The 18,348-nt window shown below is 35.3% G+C and overlaps 1 protein-coding gene across 1 annotated transcript in view; it reads left to right on the plus strand.

The window, feature by feature from the left end:
• ROBO2 (roundabout guidance receptor 2) overlaps window positions 1–13,347 on the plus strand; it is a gene marked incomplete at both ends in the record, with an annotated part of 484,272 nt that extends 470,925 nt beyond the window's left edge. The window contains 4 exons of the mRNA XM_080919232.1: window positions 2,645–2,827; window positions 5,024–5,197; window positions 11,165–11,437; window positions 13,112–13,347. Of these exons, the coding sequence (XP_080775358.1) occupies window positions 2,645–2,827; window positions 5,024–5,197; window positions 11,165–11,437; window positions 13,112–13,347 (866 nt within the window). The remainder of the gene's footprint in view (window positions 1–2,644; window positions 2,828–5,023; window positions 5,198–11,164; window positions 11,438–13,111) is intronic.
• Between the last annotated feature and the right edge of the window lie 5,001 nt (window positions 13,348–18,348).

The following is an 18,348-nucleotide window of genomic DNA, read 5'->3' on the forward strand; positions in this document are numbered from 1 at the left end:
CGAGACTCAGTTGTTGATACACTAGACCACCTAAGTGGTGTCATGGAGCTGACATAAACGTAACACACCCAAGTACTTTGGATTGGGGGAAAGATTTGAAAAAACAAAATGTTGTACTAGTGTATTAATATGAGTGAGTGTGACTTAGAATCACACAGGAAACTAAATTATGACTTAAAGTACACCCATCATTTTACTTTGAATAACAACACTATACACTACTACTATCTGAATGTAGCAAAGCATATAATTATATCTACCACTATACGTGTATCTTATTACATATTATTATATAAGATGCATTCCAGTATATACTAAAAGTATATTTGTTACCATTTTTGTTGCAAGACAATTACATCATTATTTTCCCTGTGTCTAAATAATCAAGAATTTACTAATATTATGTTAATAATAAATAAATAAATAAATAAGCTAAATTTTCTAGGAATGTCTATAAATATGTTCTTTCAAAGGTAAAATAGGGTCATTGCTAAGATATATACATCAGGTAGACTAATGCATAAAATTTACTGTGAGGAATGAAAATGCTAAATATGTATTGTCCAATATGTCAATCTTTATTGAATTCCTGTACTTCAATATCCCTGTACAACTCATACAAGAATGGATAACAGGTAGTTCTTTATTAATAAAACTCCACGTCTTATGAAATGTATATATAACATTTACTGTAAAGGGATCAAACCAACATTCTCTTTTATTCTGTAGTATTTCTGCCACAAAAAGGGTGAGTCTGAGTTTAATAGCCAACTGAAAGTATTAGAGAATCAGAGCTACAAAGGGCCAAGATTTCATTAGACAGCAGAAATTAGCGGTGGTAGCAATTGAGGAAGTACGCTTATTTGGTGGCAGATAGTGTGGGGTGCCTACAATACTGCAGAGGTAGGCAAGCCTCCTGAGTACGAGGACACAGTGATTCAGAAGCATAGGATGCCACTGTGATGATTATAATGACAGTCTAAAGATCTGTAAACAGAGAAATGGAAGTATGTAAGTTCTTGAGAAAGACCTTTAGACAATGATAAGGAAGACTAATGGTAAGGAGACAGCGATGAGGAGGTACCAGAAAGAGACTAGGCAGAGAATTAACCATGAAGTGTGTGGGAGAGAATAGAGATATTTCTATTATAAAAGTGAAACGGCCAGCAGGTCAGACTCCTTCAGCCTGCTCTCAGCGAGGTTCAACAGTCTTTGGTGACCCGTCCCTAGACGGCTTTGGAATTTTTCTTCTTCCCCGTGGCAAAGCACATATAACTCAGCCTCGTTTTTTCTCTCATCATGGCCAATTGGTCCTAGACTGTAAATTTAGCCCAGAGATGAGTCTGTCTGAGGAGGCTCTGTTGATGCTGTTATCTGTCCTAGCTCCTTTGCAGTGGTCTAAGTCAAGCAGACTTGTTTGGAATCTAAAGACCTTGTTCCTGTGCTTTTACATCTAGAGTTCAAACGGCCTCTCTCTGCTCCTCCTGATTCTATTTTGAAGTCTGATATTATCAGCTTCCTTTCCAGTTCTGTTTTCTCTGTTCCAGAAGGAACATGTCTGGGTCACTGACCCGTTCACTGATAACTTTAAGTACTTCAAACACTTAACCACACTGTTCTCATGAAAGCCTAAGAATAAAGCAAAAACTCTACCATATTTGATTTTCACCTATTTCTCATAAATATATGTCTGTGTTATTTAGAAAAACCTAAGACAGATTTCATAAACACATGCTTTTTTCTAAATATATTAGGGTAAGCACTATTTGGTAGTTTATTGTATAATGAATTAATCATATAACAACTTAAGTAAATATTAAATTAATTATAGTAAATAGTTGGTTTAATTCCCACTGTGATTTATTTTAAATTTAAAACTGGCTTTGTAGAACCTTAAGAAAATGTGACTTGTACTATTTTCAAAGTATTTTATTTATACATAAAGTTGCTTTTTTCCCCACTAATACTGTGTTTCATTTCACAGAAAAATCTACCTTATGGCTCATATTTTTATACTAATTATTTTTAAAAAAACGTTTTGCATTCAAAAACCTGGATTTATTAAGCTAATTAAAATGAAAGAATATATAACAGCATTGTCATAAATGAAAATTCTGTAAAATGCAGCTTTCTTTATGTTTTTGTGTTGATTTTATGTTGTTCAGTCATTTTATATATGAATTATTGTTGTTTTCAATGAATAACCTTTAGTTTAAAATCTTGATATAAGTGATGGAGTCTTTAAACTACATTTAAAATAGATTCACACAATTTTTGAACCAATTCCTTCTGCTTACATACACTAGATTGCTTCGGTCAGATTGTTCTTTCTTGCTGCACAGAGCATTAAAGATGCATATCAATCCTTGTGGGAAAATGACCATGAGTTAATCTAGTTAATTTAAGAATTGGACCAGTTGGTATGTGTTTTGTCAATGGGATACAAACAGATATAGATTTTCAATGGCCTTCATTCTGTCTTACATAGAATGTTGGGGACATAGGTGACAGTGGAGTCAGGGACTCACAATGAAACTTTAAGATAAACAGCAAGGACATGAAATAGCCAACTGGGTCATGATGTGTTACAGCAGATGAGCTATCTGATATCTACGACTTACTGGACCACTACATTTGTTTTTAGGTTCAATGGTAAATGGATGGGGCTCTGCATCTGATGAGGATCGTAACTTTTCTAGTCATAGATCTAGTGTAGGTAGCTCCTCAGATGGCTCCATCTTTGCCAGCGGCAGCTTTGCACAAGCATTGGTGGCAGCAGCAGATAAAGCTGGCTTTAGGCTGGATGGAACCAGCCTTACGAGAACAGGTTGGTAGACTCCAAGTCAACACTCTTTGCATGAGAGAAACCTGTCCTCCAGACACTGACCTTTCCTTCTGCTCTTTCTTCTCAGTGAATCTAACTGCAGTCTTTTTAAAATATGCATGAACACAGTTGGATAGATGCTTGGGTACCAGAACTCGCTTTTGATGCTAATATTTTGGAGCCAAAATTAGGCTCCTACTCACCACCTTGCACCGTTTCACCCTTTTTTCTTATATCTCTGCTGGTTAATTGCTTCCTTTTCATATTACAAAAAAGAGACGCCACAACTAAGATTGTCATTAAACTTTCAGTAACTCACACATTGCGAAATGCTCACAAAATCAATAGTGAACCTGGCGATTAAAATTATCCAGCTTTTATCTCCACTACTTTCCTTTCTCCCATTTCTTCTTGCAGAGGCACTTTCTGGGAAGGCTTCCTCAGCATGGGGTGAATGGGTCTAAGACTATCTAACATCTCACTTGGCTGATGGTCCTAATTGTTTGACTAAGATTTTAATACAATAATTGACTATTGGTTTTAAAGGATGCTAACTAAATATATGTCAAATGCATCTGGGAGTTCATTAAGATATCTATGTGTGCACTGCTCTTTAAATTCATTTTGACTTCAAAGAGTAGTAAATAATAGCATCAAAGTCAAGTTACATAATTATTACATGCATCTCAAGCCACAAGGTGTTATTGACTCTAGGAATTTTTAAGTAAATGAGTTTTTTGTGGGGGGTGAAGGGAAAACAATAGCGTTGGCATGATTTATGTGCCCTTATATTTGTATATGTACTTCTTAGCTGCATATATTAAAAGATAATGTGCACATTTCCTATGTTGTCTTAACAAAATAAACTAATGAAGTATCAAATGCATGCTTCAATTTTAAAGACACTCAAATGGTGATGAAAAAAAAAAAACCTTGCACCTCTGCTATACTTTCATGTTATAAAATCTCATGGATGTTTTCATAAGCTTCCCCATTGTTACTTCTTTCTAATATGCATTAAATATTCTTCAAACAAAATGTAAGCATGTCTCAGGCATTGCAAAGGTTCAATTTTATGCAGCATCCAAACTAAACTATGTTGTATTAGGATTGGTTATTTGAATTCTCTTGCTTCCCAAGGCAAATTTGGAATCTTTATGTTGCCTGAGTGCTTTTTGTGGCATTCGCTGTAGGCAAAGGAGGGAGAGGGTGCAAAGGGGGCTAATAAATTAGAAGGCATAAGTGCCCCAGAACCATGCATGCTAAACGCTAATAAAGCATTAAGCAATATCAAGTTGGCTTAGGAAAATGTAACTACATATGATAATTTGTATGAAGTGGAAATATGCACAAGAGAATAAATTTGTGCACATAAACCAGCCCTCTCTTACAAGAATAAACTTGGTATTAAAATAACGCATTGTAGAAAATGTATTAGCTGACCCCCTTTTGCAGGATAAATTCCATGCACATATTATCAACTATCCAAAAGAAAATAGCATATTTCATTTTAAAATTCAGAATGCCAAGCCTTTAAGATAATATAATATTGCTCAGAAAATATATATCACGTTTTGGGTTTTACACTGAGATCATAATGTGCCATGTTCTACACTGATCTTACTTAATCCTGATGAAATATAGAATTCATTGTGTATGAACATTAAGTGGTAAGGTCAATTTTATTTATGCATCTTAGCAGACCTTTTGTGTGAAATTTCAAATGTTACAACCCAAAACACCAAAACAGTGTTTAGGATTCTAAGACTAAAATTTAACTATTCAAATAAAACAATACACAATTCAATTTAAAAAAAAAAAAAAAAAACAACCTTTTTTTCTCATTTTGAAAAGTAAATGTGGCATGCATTTGCATAGATTTATGAAAGCATTACCAAGATTGTCAAGACTGAAAAAAACTATGATCAAGCAATGGGAAGCTTTTGGTTGCTGGATTTATTTCAGGTTCATTTGCTTAAAAATGTGTTTTTGTTGGATGGGGTCTTAGCTTATTAAAAAACTGGGTAAATTGTGTGCAGCAGGTCATGCCTTCGGTGCAGACATGCAGCAGTGCTTTAGTCCTTCACATGACTTCTGTGTGCACATTCACTACGTAGTCTAGTAAGAACAGAGACACAAGACGGAAATAACGTCTGACAGTGCCCTTCTCTATGTCTGTCCCCCTGCTTTTCGTTTCAGGAAAAGCCTTTACCTCCTCTCAAAGGCAGCGGCCCACCAGCCCGTTTTCTACGGACAGTAACACCAGTGCTGCGCAGAATCAAAGCCAGAGGCCTCGGCCCACCAAAAAACACAAGGGAGGGCGGATGGACCCACAGCCAGTGTTACCTCATCGGAGGGAAGGGATGCCAGATGGTAGGTTACACATCTTAACTACATCGCCTCATAAGATATTCTCTGTGTTCTCACTAACTGTTAGTAAAGGAGATACTGTAGACTAGGCGTTGCCTCAAAACCTACCAGTTCAGAAACTTAGTCACATGCCATGTTTAAATAAAACACACTCTTTTTCAATAATGTGAAACTCCATCATCATCATCATCATCATCATCATCATCATTATCATCATCATCGGGCCTCAAGAAAGATCTAGAATTCTACTTTCCAAAGTTTCATCTCTTCTTAAACTCGACAACATCTCATGTTAAGTGGAGGAAGGAAATTGTCAGTGCAGGTGCAGTAAGTAAGTGTGTGAGAATACTTACAATCATTGGGTTTGAGGAGACCATGAAGTGCTTAAGTAAGGTTTTGGGTTCATAAATTTTAGAACTAATAGTCAGCCATAGTCTGCTGATTTTAAGAATTTCTTTCTTCTAGGTGCTGTGATATGTAATCTCAATCTTGCAGACAACAGAAAAACTGAAAGGGAGAAATTTGATTTCTCAGTTTTAAAGTCTAGGACTTGCAACATTTGGTGTCTGTTAACAGAGTTCTTTATGGCTATAGGCAGCACCTTCATTTGGTGATCTCACATGATGGAAGGGGTTTCTCTGGTGTTCTTCATAACAGCCAATGAGTCCAGTTCATGACCTAATGACCTCACAAAAGTTTGCAACTCACAATACCATACCCATGAACACAAGGATAAACTTCAGTGTATGAATCATAGCATCATAATGATTCTACCCATAAGAAAGGCTCGATATTTGTTTGTCACTTAATGTCAAAATTAAAAATACTTTTGACTTTGGGGAGCATAGGGTTTATGGCCTAAATCCCTTCCTACTTATGTGAGTATACCTATGGAGAAACAAATTTAAAACTGTAACCGTGGGTATGTCTCAGTGTATAGAATGCGTGGCTACCACAGAAATGTAGCTGTAGGTTGGTTAGCCTATAAATGTAACCATAAACTGGGCTAGTTGGCACATACATATAATTCAGATACTTGGGATATAATAATTCATGTTAGATGATGGGGTTGCAGGAAACCAAGTCTCCACACATATTACTGGGAATGATTGTCAATAAGACTTTATTGACAGATGAACTGGTGGCTGGATGTAAGCAACAATGTTTTATTTAAATCATTTTATTTACACATAGCATCTAATCCTTGAGCATTTCATTAAATACTGCTCTCTTCCGGAAGCAATATTCCTGGAAGACATACATGCTTAGCCATGATTATATTTTATCATGCCAACCCAGTACTCTTAGTTATAGTACTTTTCACTCACTTCTCATATTTTCTAAATATACTTCTTCTAAAAGTCCTTTTCAATGTTCTGCAACTTAGTATATTTTAGTGTTTCCTGTAACTTTAGATGCAGAGAAAAATTTCTTCCCACTACTCAAAAACACCTCCTTATGACCTCTGAAATCTATCATGAGATCATTTTACTGACTATCAAGGGGATTGACCTGGCCAAGATGAAGGTTAGAACCGTTTGGCAATATCCTAAAACATGACCTTCTGGTTCTGATGTAATTATCAGAGGCACAGTCCACCCTCTTTGCATTTCTGTAAGTCAGATCGGAAATCTAGTTAATCTCGGTGATGGGAAATAGACCTAGTCCTTGGGCCTCAGATTTAGTAGGATCAGGCAAAACCTTAGCTAGAAAATAGTATTGCTTTCGATTCTTAATTTTGTGGGAAGAAATCCATCCGCCATCTCTGTACTTCCTCTAAATATCATCATGCTGAGACTCAAACATCAAGCATGTTTGCTTTAATGTCTCTTGGGTTTGCAATTTCTCCAGCTTTCTCTGTTCCTTTGAGAAGTGGTTCCAGGGCACATGAATGCTAAAGAAACAGATGTTAACGCAGTGTTTGTCCACTCTGACTTTCTAACAGGCTCCAGCTCTTTTCCCCTCCTCCCAGGTCTGGCTTTGTAGCTGCTTGTCCTAGAACCTATGTTTTCTGGATATGTGGGTGCTGGAGGAATAAAATCCAGTCTTCATGTTCAGAGAGCACCATATTACATGCTTACCCATACCATCTAGTCCTCAGTTCCATTGGTTTGAAGGCTGGGCTTTGTGGATTCCTATTATAGAATGGCAGATTGTTATTATTATTTGTTCTCAGCTAGTTATTTATTTCATTTTGTGTGTACATTTTTTCCTTACCACTTTATTTTTTTTAAAAAAAGAGGGATACATTTACAGATTTTTAAAGGCATTTTGGCATAACATTATATGAATATTTAGAATGTCAGATTATTATTGATAGTAGAATGTCCTAGTACCAAGTAGCACATCACATTTTTTAATCATTGTCAATACTACTGTTTCCATGTGTCAAGTTACCTTCTAAAGAATAGAAGAAATTTTCTAGGTATCCACTGAGAAGAATATAAAATAATAAATAAGGAATGCCAGTTTTTCTCCCAAAAGCAATGTAAAAGCCCATACACATTTATGATCATGCTTGTTTCTCTTATAAACTATTTCTTCTAAGCAGGGGTTGTTGAATCCAAGTCAGGTATCCTTGAAAGAAATAGCCTGGCCAATTCTGGACCAAAGATGGTAGACAGTTTCCCCTCAATAAGTTCTTCTGAGATTATCTTCTCTTAAACTGTATTGTCTTTGACCTAGTCTTTAATTACAAGTTACAACAAAGATTTCTTCTCTATATCTGCCACAATATAGCTTTCTGAAAATTCACGAGCTCATTGGTTACTGCCCATAAATATTTAGTGAGCATATATTATAGATATTATCTTTCAGTCTCCTGGAGCTTATATTCCAGTCAATAAACTGAGGTCAGACCTAAAGGTGCTAAAGGTGATTGTTGCCATGGGTAGAAACAATCAAAATTGTAAAGTATTTTAGAGGTAGAGTTTTAATGTAGGGTTATCAAGGAAATCCTCAGCAGCAACATGAATATGATGAAAGGCAGGAAGAATATAAGTAAAAGAACAATGTTTTTGTTAAAGGAAAAGGTCATCCTAGGAGCTGATATGCTCAACTAAAAACCTGCTGCTATTTGATATTTCTTAGTGGAAAGCAAGACTATGACTAGAGCAGATAGAAAAACAAGATGGAGTATGATGCCAGGCAAGCAAGAAAGTAGAAACATTTAAGTACCTTTATGCTAAGAAACTACCCTGCTCTTTTATGGTGGAAAATTCCTGGAAGTGGGTGTGTGTGTGTGTGTGTGTGTGTGTGTGTGTGTGTGTGTGTGTAATTATGTTAGTGTATTTTTAAGGTAAGAGAATAGCAGAATCTTATATTTTTTAATACCAAAATGTCAGTCTAGATTGTGTATAGGCAAGAATAAGTGGCCCAAAAGCATAAAAAATAGACAGTTGGAGATCATAGAAACAATAAATGGGGGTACTTCATGACACCCTCAATCAACCAATGGAAGAAATCAATAAGAACCGTACAATATTGGGGATAGAACTAATGGGATTTGTAAATGTAAGTTAATATATTCCACAAAGCAAACAATCCAAAGGGGATTACAGAGTTTGGGTGAAAGTGTAGAATGAAACTGCTCCTGAGCAGTAGAAACACAACAGTAGAAGCCTAAGTCTATATATGATGATGCAAAGCTGTGTGTAAACTTCTGAGCTGGGCTCAGCTGGTTGCTGTGGACACAGTTACATAAGTTGGGTCTTCGGAAAAAAGAGATTCAGGCTGGAGATGCTTGATTGCTTTATGCTCCATCCTCATTCATCCCCATCGACCCCCATTCACTTACCTGAAAAATAAATGAGAATTATAAGGTACCTATGCCATTGGACTGTCATTGATTGACAATAGCTAGCCCACAGTGGGCCAGTGAGATACTCCAGTGAATTGACTTAGTTAAAATAATTCCACAAAGAATTGAATAATAAATTTAATTTAAGTAAATGCATTGAGTTATATAGTTTTATTTTTTCCACAGTCATTTGTAATTCCATCTCTTTCCAGTTTATTTCAATGTGCATGCAATATCCTTTATTCTTAGAAGATAAAAATCTCCAAGGATATTATACAATTACCAAGCTATATAATTTCAAGTCAAATTAAATAGGCATCAGAATTTTAGCTACCATAAGCAAATGCCATTTTGGCCATTCTAGAAATTAAGCAGCTCAGATGGTGAACAAAAATCAATGACAAGATATGTTATTTTAGAATTCAATACAATCCTTTCCCCTCACTGATAGACTAAGCCCAATAACTCAAATGAAATAATTAATTTGCATTCATAAAACAGACAGCAAAGGAGGCCAGTATTAAATATAAAGGAAACACCAAACTCACTAGATTACCGTGCAAACAGATAGCATATTAATGCATTAATCTTCATTTTGGAAGAAATATTACAAATGCCATCCAGACAGCATCTCATCTGTTTTCTCATCAAAGATTAGCAGCTCTTAATCTAACAAGAAAACACTCATAAGAGCTGAGAATACTACTTCAACTAGGAAAGCCAAGAACATATACTCAACAAGCCAGTAACATCCTACTAATGGATGATACTATTTTGCTCATAAAAAGAAGGATAAAGCTTTTAAAAGCGAAAACTTGAGTTTTTTATTTTTAAAGGAATTGGCTTCTTATGTACAAAGCATTAACTTTATCTTTCTAATTTAAAAAAGTATTATTTTATAAAACATGTTTATAAAAATGGAATGAGAAGTAATTGCCCGCATCGAGTAAAATATCCTTAATTCATTTAATAAATGTGTATTTCATGATGTATGAATTTCATAAATAAGTAATATAATTGTCTAATCTAAAGATAACCCATGAAATTTATAGTATCTTGTTAAAAAATATCACATGATAATGATACAAAGGGATGGTTAGAAGAATTCAAAGTCCTTAACCGTGCCACTTCAGAAATAATATCAGAAACATATAAATTAAGTGTAATCTCATAATTAAAGGCATTCACAATATAAACATGAGTATCTGAAGAGTTAGCAAAGGAAAACGAAAAGGTAGCTCATTTCCAACTTATGTTTTCTTCCTTTCCAAAGATTAATTTTTAAAAGCCCTTTCAGATCAGTCAAACCACTCTGGACTTGTTGAATCACCTGTAAACAGTTTTTCAAAAACTTTTCAGGCGCATCTCAAATTTCCACAAGACACTGTCTACACTACTGAACACACAACATATTCAATGCATGCTCTGCTATTGGTTATCACTTGTTAAAATTAATACAAGGGAAGATTAGAGTACATTAGTTGTAACTCATTAGCAGGATCGCTTGTCAGGCAACTGTTGATTGTAGTTAATAATGTTAGCTTAACCCTGTGACTGGTGCTCAGTGTGGCCCACAGGAGTGCAGAGACAGCCAAATGTTGTGTATGACATGGCCTGTGGTCCCTTATTTACAGAGCATGATCTTTCCTGTGGTGCTCTCTAAGAGCACTATTGCTCCCACTGGTGATTACAAGCATGGTGGCCAGATCTGTAGTGATTTTTTTCCCCTCATAGTATTTTTACCTTGAAATGGCAGAGAGTGAAGATAAATCACAAACTGTCTTTTACCCGGAATGCCAGCCCCTATACTTTGCTGTTGAAAATATGCTCCCTTTTGGACAGAATATGAAGAGTGTCAATTTTATCTCAAAGATGAAATGGCAAGAATGTAGAAGACAAATCAATAACATGCATTTTGAATAGTCATTGACTTTTATTATCCACAACCTTTTGCATGGATGAGACTTATAGGAGGGCAGGGTTTTTGTTTTTGCTTTTGTTTTTTGTTTTTTTTTTTTTTTTGTTTTGTTTTGTTTTTGTATTTATTTTTCAGTTTTTTTGGTGGGGGGTTGTTTTTGTTATTTGTTTTTCTCATTTTTTTTCAACTTGAAATTAAACTTGTATTTTTCATTAAATCTTAGTCCATTCTAAACATTATTCAAAATTTTTAGATCTTCCCCCACCACCAGATCCCCCACCAGGTCAGGGTTTAAGGCAGCAGATAGGCCTGAGCCAACACTCTGGTAACGTGGAAAACTCAACAGAAAGAAAAGGAAGCTCTCTAGAGAGACAACAAGCAGCCAACTTAGAAGACACAAAGAGCTCATTGGATTGTCCAGCTAAAACTGCTCTAGAGTGGCAGCGTCAAACCCAGGACTGGATAAACTCTACAGAGCGCCAAGAAGAAACACGGAAAGCCCCATACAAACAAGGGGTTGGATCAGGTGTGTGCTGCACAGTCCCCCAAAAGTGTGACTGTTATCACTTTTTTTTTCTTACTGGGTAGTAGGAATGGCAACTGTTTTAAGGGCATCTGGATTTGCCTCCAATAAGGTCAAACTGAAGTTCTTCCAAAGAGCTTAACAGCACACATTCAGTGGAGGCCTATTCCACCCGTTAACCCTATATAAGGTCTTTGAACTTAGAATCCTTCAGGTTTCAACTGGAGTGCTCAAAAAACTTATATTTTTATCCTTTGATATCTATATTGAGTTTTTTCTAAGTACATTCATTTCTCATTTTGTGTCATACAACTTGTAGCTGACCAGTTGAAGTAGCCAGTCATTTGAAAGGGAGTTAAGATCTTTCAGAAAGAGAATTTTTCACAAAACTGTAGAGAGATGTACAATCACTTATCCCAAATTTAGAAAATGTAGAAATGAGCTGGTATGTTCTTCATATGACTAAATGAAGTTTCGTGTTAACACTTGAATGGGAAGATGTCTTATTTTATAAGGAAAAATTTCCTGGAAGTCTGATAATATAAACTTCACAATTCCTGCCTATAGATTATTTGGTGGAGAGGTAAATCTGTTGCAAAAGTATATGGTTTGGGGAGCATTCACCCTTGATTAGTGTCTACTGGACGTGAACACATGGACACACTTCAGAACAGCATCCTTTTATAGAATCTATATCCATTTGTACTGAGTCATGTCTAGGTTTCTTCTCATCCTATGCATTTTCTTCATCTTCACCATGTGATGTTAAAATCTTAGGTTTGTTTTTTTCAAATTTATATTTTCAAAGGACCAGGAATGACAATAGTAATATGTAGATCTTCTAAGACATATTGGAATGTTATCAGCTCTTACAAAACACTATGTGACCTGTCTCATTAAATACTATCCTAGGAGGGAACTGATAGATACAATCCACAAGTTTCATTCAATTAATCACAACATATATCAAGAAAATTGAAAGAAACAGTAGTGGATGTGGAAGGAATGGCACCTGGGAGTATGACTGAAATAAAATAGAGACCTGAGTATGAACAAATGGATTATAACACAATTTATATTTTTGGAGAGACTATTTAAGAGGAATGCTAATACATTATAATTAGTGTTTTGTTCTCTTTTAATTGAAATGCAGAACTTTTACACATAATGGATTTCTGACCCAAGGAATATCAAAAATTTAGAACGCTTATTTAATCTCTATATACATTCTAATCTAAGTCTATATCTGTAATCTATAATTCTATTTCTAAGCTGATTGAGGAAATATTTACATAATTTAAACTAAAAAAATCGTTGTTCCTTGGTAATACTGGGAAAAATTAAATTGACCTTCACTGACTTCCGAATAAATTTCTCAGACATTGTTTTTTGTTACACAAACCATGTTTCGCTTCAGCAGCTCTACAACAATGACTTTATGGCCTTGCAAACACTATGTTCTACTTGCCCACAAATCTCTCTTGATTTAGTCCAGTCAGTGTGTGTCGTCGAAAAGTTGCCTGCATGTGGCCACTTCAATATCCAGTACAGATTAAACTTCTCACTTCCCACATTGCTGGAGAAAGAAATGATCCAATTATCTATCAGGGTTGGGTCTGTGTTTGGCACCTGTGTTGCTGTTCAATGCAGACCTTTATTTTTGGTTTTCCTTTTCAGAGGAGTCCCTGGTACCCTACAGCAAGCCCAGCTTCCCATCCCCAGGTGGGCACAGCTCATCCGGAACAGCCTCCTCTAAAGGGTCCACTGGTCCTCGGAAGGCCGATGTGCTAAGGGGCAGCCACCAGCGGAATGCCAATGACCTTCTCGACATTGGATATGTGGGCTCAAATAGTCAAGGACAGTTTTCAGGTGAATTGTGTAAGTTCTTTGATTCCTTTCAAAAGCTCTCGTGATTCAGATAAAATAGTGGGCTAATGGGATCTTTATATTTAAATAAGCTGAGTGGTAAAAGTGTATCTCTGCTAAGAAAATCTGGTCCAATCATGTTACTCAAGATTGGCTCTAAGTTTCAGGATAACTGTTTAGAACAGTCTATGTTGCTAACAATTCACTGGTATTTCAAGTTGATTTAAAGTGTATAAAATTCTTTTAATGTAAATAATTAGCCTTAATTCTTACAGTAATATAATTTATTTGGCAAAGAGTTCTTCACCCTCTAAAACTGAGTGAAATAGAGAAAAGGAAGCAGACTGCCAAACTGAGAATTTTGGTTAGTTATTGTGATTGGAGCTAAATGTACTGTCTATGTCTTAATCCTGATATTTTTAAAAAATTGTATGTTCTTACCACTCTTAGTAGCTTTTATGGACCTTTTTAGAAAATCCTTCTACTTGAGTTAGTTGTTATTTTATTCTTATATTTCAGTAAAATAAAACAAATGTTAATTCTTTGTAAATCTACTTTCTTATGTGTAATGTCAGTTTACTAGTGGAGTCATATCGGTGTTGAGAGCTAGTTCATCCTGTGAAGATGGTATACTACTTACAAAACTGGAGTTCCCTGTGAATCTAAATTATTGGCTACTGCTAAGTTTGCTATCATGGTTTGTTTATAACTTTCACTTTGACTCACATACATTTTGATTCTTTTGTAATTTACTTTGTGGTATCTGTAGCCTGATGAGTACTTTAGGAAAGCCTTTCTGTGCATCCCATGTCTACAAGCTCCCTGGAGCTTCCATTTCCCCAACAGCCTTTGAAGGAAATTATTAAATCTCACAGATGCAAATTTTTCATTATTTAGCTGCGAAAATTTCATTACTCTCTATTTGCTTTGAATTTATTGATGGTCAGGATAGAGAAGTATTTAACATGTGAGGAAGCCATGTTTATAACTTTTTCTTCTCTTTTGCAGAGTAACTGAGAGAGGACATACAAAGATGCTCTGAGGACCTTCAGGTCCAAACTCACGGAAGTGATAACATTTAACAGTGCAATGAACAATTTCTTTATTTATGTACTATTAAAAAAAAAACTGTAAATGCAATGTAAAGACACACAGCCACACATACCCCACAGTTATTTTCTTGTGTTCTTCTCTTACTTACACCACCCACCTTAACTCTTTCTTGTCAGGAGTATAGAAGAAAAAGAAAGAAAGCAAAACTCGCCCACCAGGAAGAAAAGGATTTTCCTCTGTATATAATTTCTTTTGTGCATTGCTATGCAAGCTCACTCTTTTTAACTCTGTTCGTACTATTGTCTGTTTTTATTCGTCTGTTGTACTATATGTGAATTAATGGGCTGTGGTGCCATATATTAACTTTTAATTGTGTAACTTTTTATGTTTAAATTTTTGCACTGCGATTTTATTTGGTGATAAGCACAAATCTCTACTCCTCATGACATGAAGAAAGGATTGAATGTGAAGGGAGTTTTCTGTACTGTAAGTTAGGTTGGATAATGCTGGTGTAACCAATCCCATTAGATGGTTTTCAGTTGGGGGTGTAGAAATAGGAAGATGAGAAGGAATGATGGTGTTGGCAAAGTCTTCTTGAAACATCAGATATTGAGTCAATTTTAAGAAGCAGAAAGATGGATGCTGTTGACTAGAGCAGGGGTCAAAAGAAGGGGCTTTAATTCTAGACAGAATATGTAATGAAGTATGGTGGTAGCAAAGATGTACTAACTTGCTTTAAAAATATTATTAAAGTTTTATTTAGAATCAACTTTACTTGCCATTGTAATTAACCCATCTTCGAATTACAATGAGCAAAATTAAATCATGGCCTTCCAAGAGATCTGTATTTATATAGCAGCTTTAAAAAAAATCAGCAGTTTTCAATTACCATAATTAATCTCTCCAACTCTTTGAGTCAGACTATAACATGGAGTTTCCCCAAAGAAATGAAGAAAATGAACTCTAGGAATTCTAGCAAACAGTTAAAGAAGCAACTTAGTATTAGGGCATATTCGGCTACTCTTGAATATGAGCTCATTTGCAATATCCTGTTCATCTTTCTAATACATGTACAGTATATTGGAGGATGAAGCCACATCACCTCAGTGCATTTCTTTAAAAAGAAAAAAAAAGCAAACAAATGCATTCTACATACAGTTTTGTGTTTCTTTTGATTAAAACGTGAAGTTGATGCCACCAGATGTATACCCAAGTTATAAGTGCTTAAAGGCAGTGCTCAAAATATGTTCCGTTTCCAGGTAGTAGATTTATTGGACTCAATATTTTCTGGTACATTCTTAAAAATTGGCTACCAACTAAAATTGGTTTGACCCATTTTGAATGAGTAAATTGGAAAGAACAGTCAAAAGGGAGGGAAAAATGCATGTTTATACACTTTTTAAATAAAACCAGATCTTGTAAGTGGACATTAATAACAGTGTCCTGCCTCATTTGTTTTCACGACTTTGAGAACAAGGAGTTCCTGAACATCACTTCTGGATGCTCAAAATAAATGTGATTTTGAAATGTATGTTAGCTACTGTACATGTATGTAAGTCACGTAGATGATAGCATTCCTGAAATGACCACTTATGATATTTTCCCATGTGCTGCTTACACAAGCTCAAATTCTACTTCATCCAGTATTTTTAATTATTTTTTTCTTATGATGTATTCAATAGAGGGTACCTTGAAAAATATTCAGTGCGATGGTCAATATATTGCATTTCCAATAGGGGATATTTACATTGACAGTATATACTGTGCATTATTGGTTCAGATGTCAGTTCAGGTGACATTATCGTATGAAACGGATAATGCAAGCACATGGTTCCAAGAGTCCTTCTTCATAGGCAAGCATGGAATTTGATTTACTTCATGGGTTCCAAAATGTTCTCAGAGCTAGATACTTAACTTTACTGAAGTAGCAGAAATTTCTGACATATCCTTTAACGACCTTCTACCACCAGTGCCTGAATTTTATTGAAGTGTAACGTCTCTGGTACAAGGACACAGGAAAACCTGAACAGTTTCTGTGGGGGAAAGAAAAGTTTTATGTAACTATTGTCAATTCTACGTTGTGATGAATTTAACTTTTCATTTATACCAGTCCTTATTTCACGACCTCTATTTAAAAGCATAGGATCTTTTAAGATATATTTTAGTTGTGTTTTTACTGTATGTTTAAGAATAATATAATTTAGTGTAAAACTTTAGCGTATCATAGGTATGATGACTGACGTTTGCAAATGATTATCAAACCAAATCATAAGAAATGGTATCTATAAGTCACATGTTGGCGTACAAAACAATTCCAGGTTATAGCACCATGTCATTCAGATTGTCATAAGCAATTATATTGTGTCCATATAGATTATGGACTGTGATTACTGCAAAATCTTGCATCCAATATCTACTATAAAGATGAACTAACATGCTATGGTACATTGGATTCAGGCATAGGCATATGATCAGCAATACAGCTTTCATCATCTAGGTATCTGAACAACTCCATTCATCATCAACCCTCAGACTGTTAACTACTGAACACATACCTCCCTCATGAAAGCCCCATCTCTTTTCATCTTGTAGTTGATTGACTGAGATTGGAAATCTACTGAGTATACTTGTCTGTGGGCCTGAGCAGAAATGTGCAAAAGCCATCAGAAGAAAGTGGATGGAAATGAGACCTCATCTTTTACTCATAGGCAATACCTCTGTGTAGTCATGGCCGACCCAAGCTCAGCCTCTTTCAGAACGGGCAAAGTCTCCTTATGGAATGTACATATCAGTGCCCAAACTCAGGTATGCTAGGATAAACCGCAGGGTTCACCTACCCTTTTTCATACCATTTTACCAAGAGTAAGTTAAGAGACTACAGGGCTATAAAAGTAATTGATTCCTTCCCAGGATTTGGAGCAAGTATATGGGACAGTCAAAAGCAATGTAAACACAACCAGAGTAAAGCCCTGCAAAACACACACTTCCACTAACAAAACAGATTTAGTATGTTCTGTGTTACAGCTTAATGCTCCACATATTTAAATCCCATTTTTTAGTGGGGATTTAAGTTGCAAGGATATATGTGATTTCATGTAACATAACCAAGTTCTACTTAATAAATTTATGCAATTTTTTTTCATTGATGAAAAAACAATACTTATATCAATGAGCTCCCAGCTGAGGATCACTTTTCCTAGAAAGTGATCTTGTCAGTATTAAAGATATGCAGAAACACAACACTCACTACTAATGTTATTTTGTTCAACTACTTCTGTATATTGTGAAAAAGGGGAAGGGGGACACAGGTTTCCACATTATCTGAGAGGTGAAACTATTTTTGCATTGCTTTCTCTGAATGGGTACTTCAAATGAAACACCATACAATTTTAAATGACATGCAATTTATGAATATTTTTACTCTCATAACCTTAAGAGCATTTGTTGTGATTTTAACATGTTACAAGATAATAGATTTTGTGGTCATGGATAGACTTTTTATACTTTGTTTTATAGATGAATTATTTTCACTGTAGATTATTTGAGTGAACAAACAGTATCCCAAATCTCAATGTGTTTCATTTGATATTGTTAGATCAGCAAAGAAATTGGCATAAAATTGATTTGTAGTATTGTCAAAGAATCGTGTATTGTGTATTCACTGGGAAAAATAAAAAATATATTCACATTTCACTTTTGTAAAAAAAAAAAAGGCCATTTATGTAAAACAATTTTGTCTGTGAACAAACCAAAAATAGATTCTGTGTCACTTTTAGAATTTTGTAGCCCAATATTCATATTTCTTTTTCCAATTGAAATATGGATCAGAAGTGCTAAGTAGAAAATAATGTTGACTAGGTAGTCATGATTAAAAGACAGCAGTAAAGGCTACAAGTACTTGAAACTATATATACTACTCTGTCCCCACGACACCCACAATGAAGTTTAGATAGGCAGCAAAGTGAAGGAAAGAATATGACCAGCAGAATTACTCT

Source organism: Micromys minutus (genome assembly GCF_963924665.1).
Source record: "Micromys minutus genome assembly, chromosome: 7".
Lineage (NCBI taxonomy): Eukaryota > Metazoa > Chordata > Mammalia > Rodentia > Muridae > Micromys > Micromys minutus.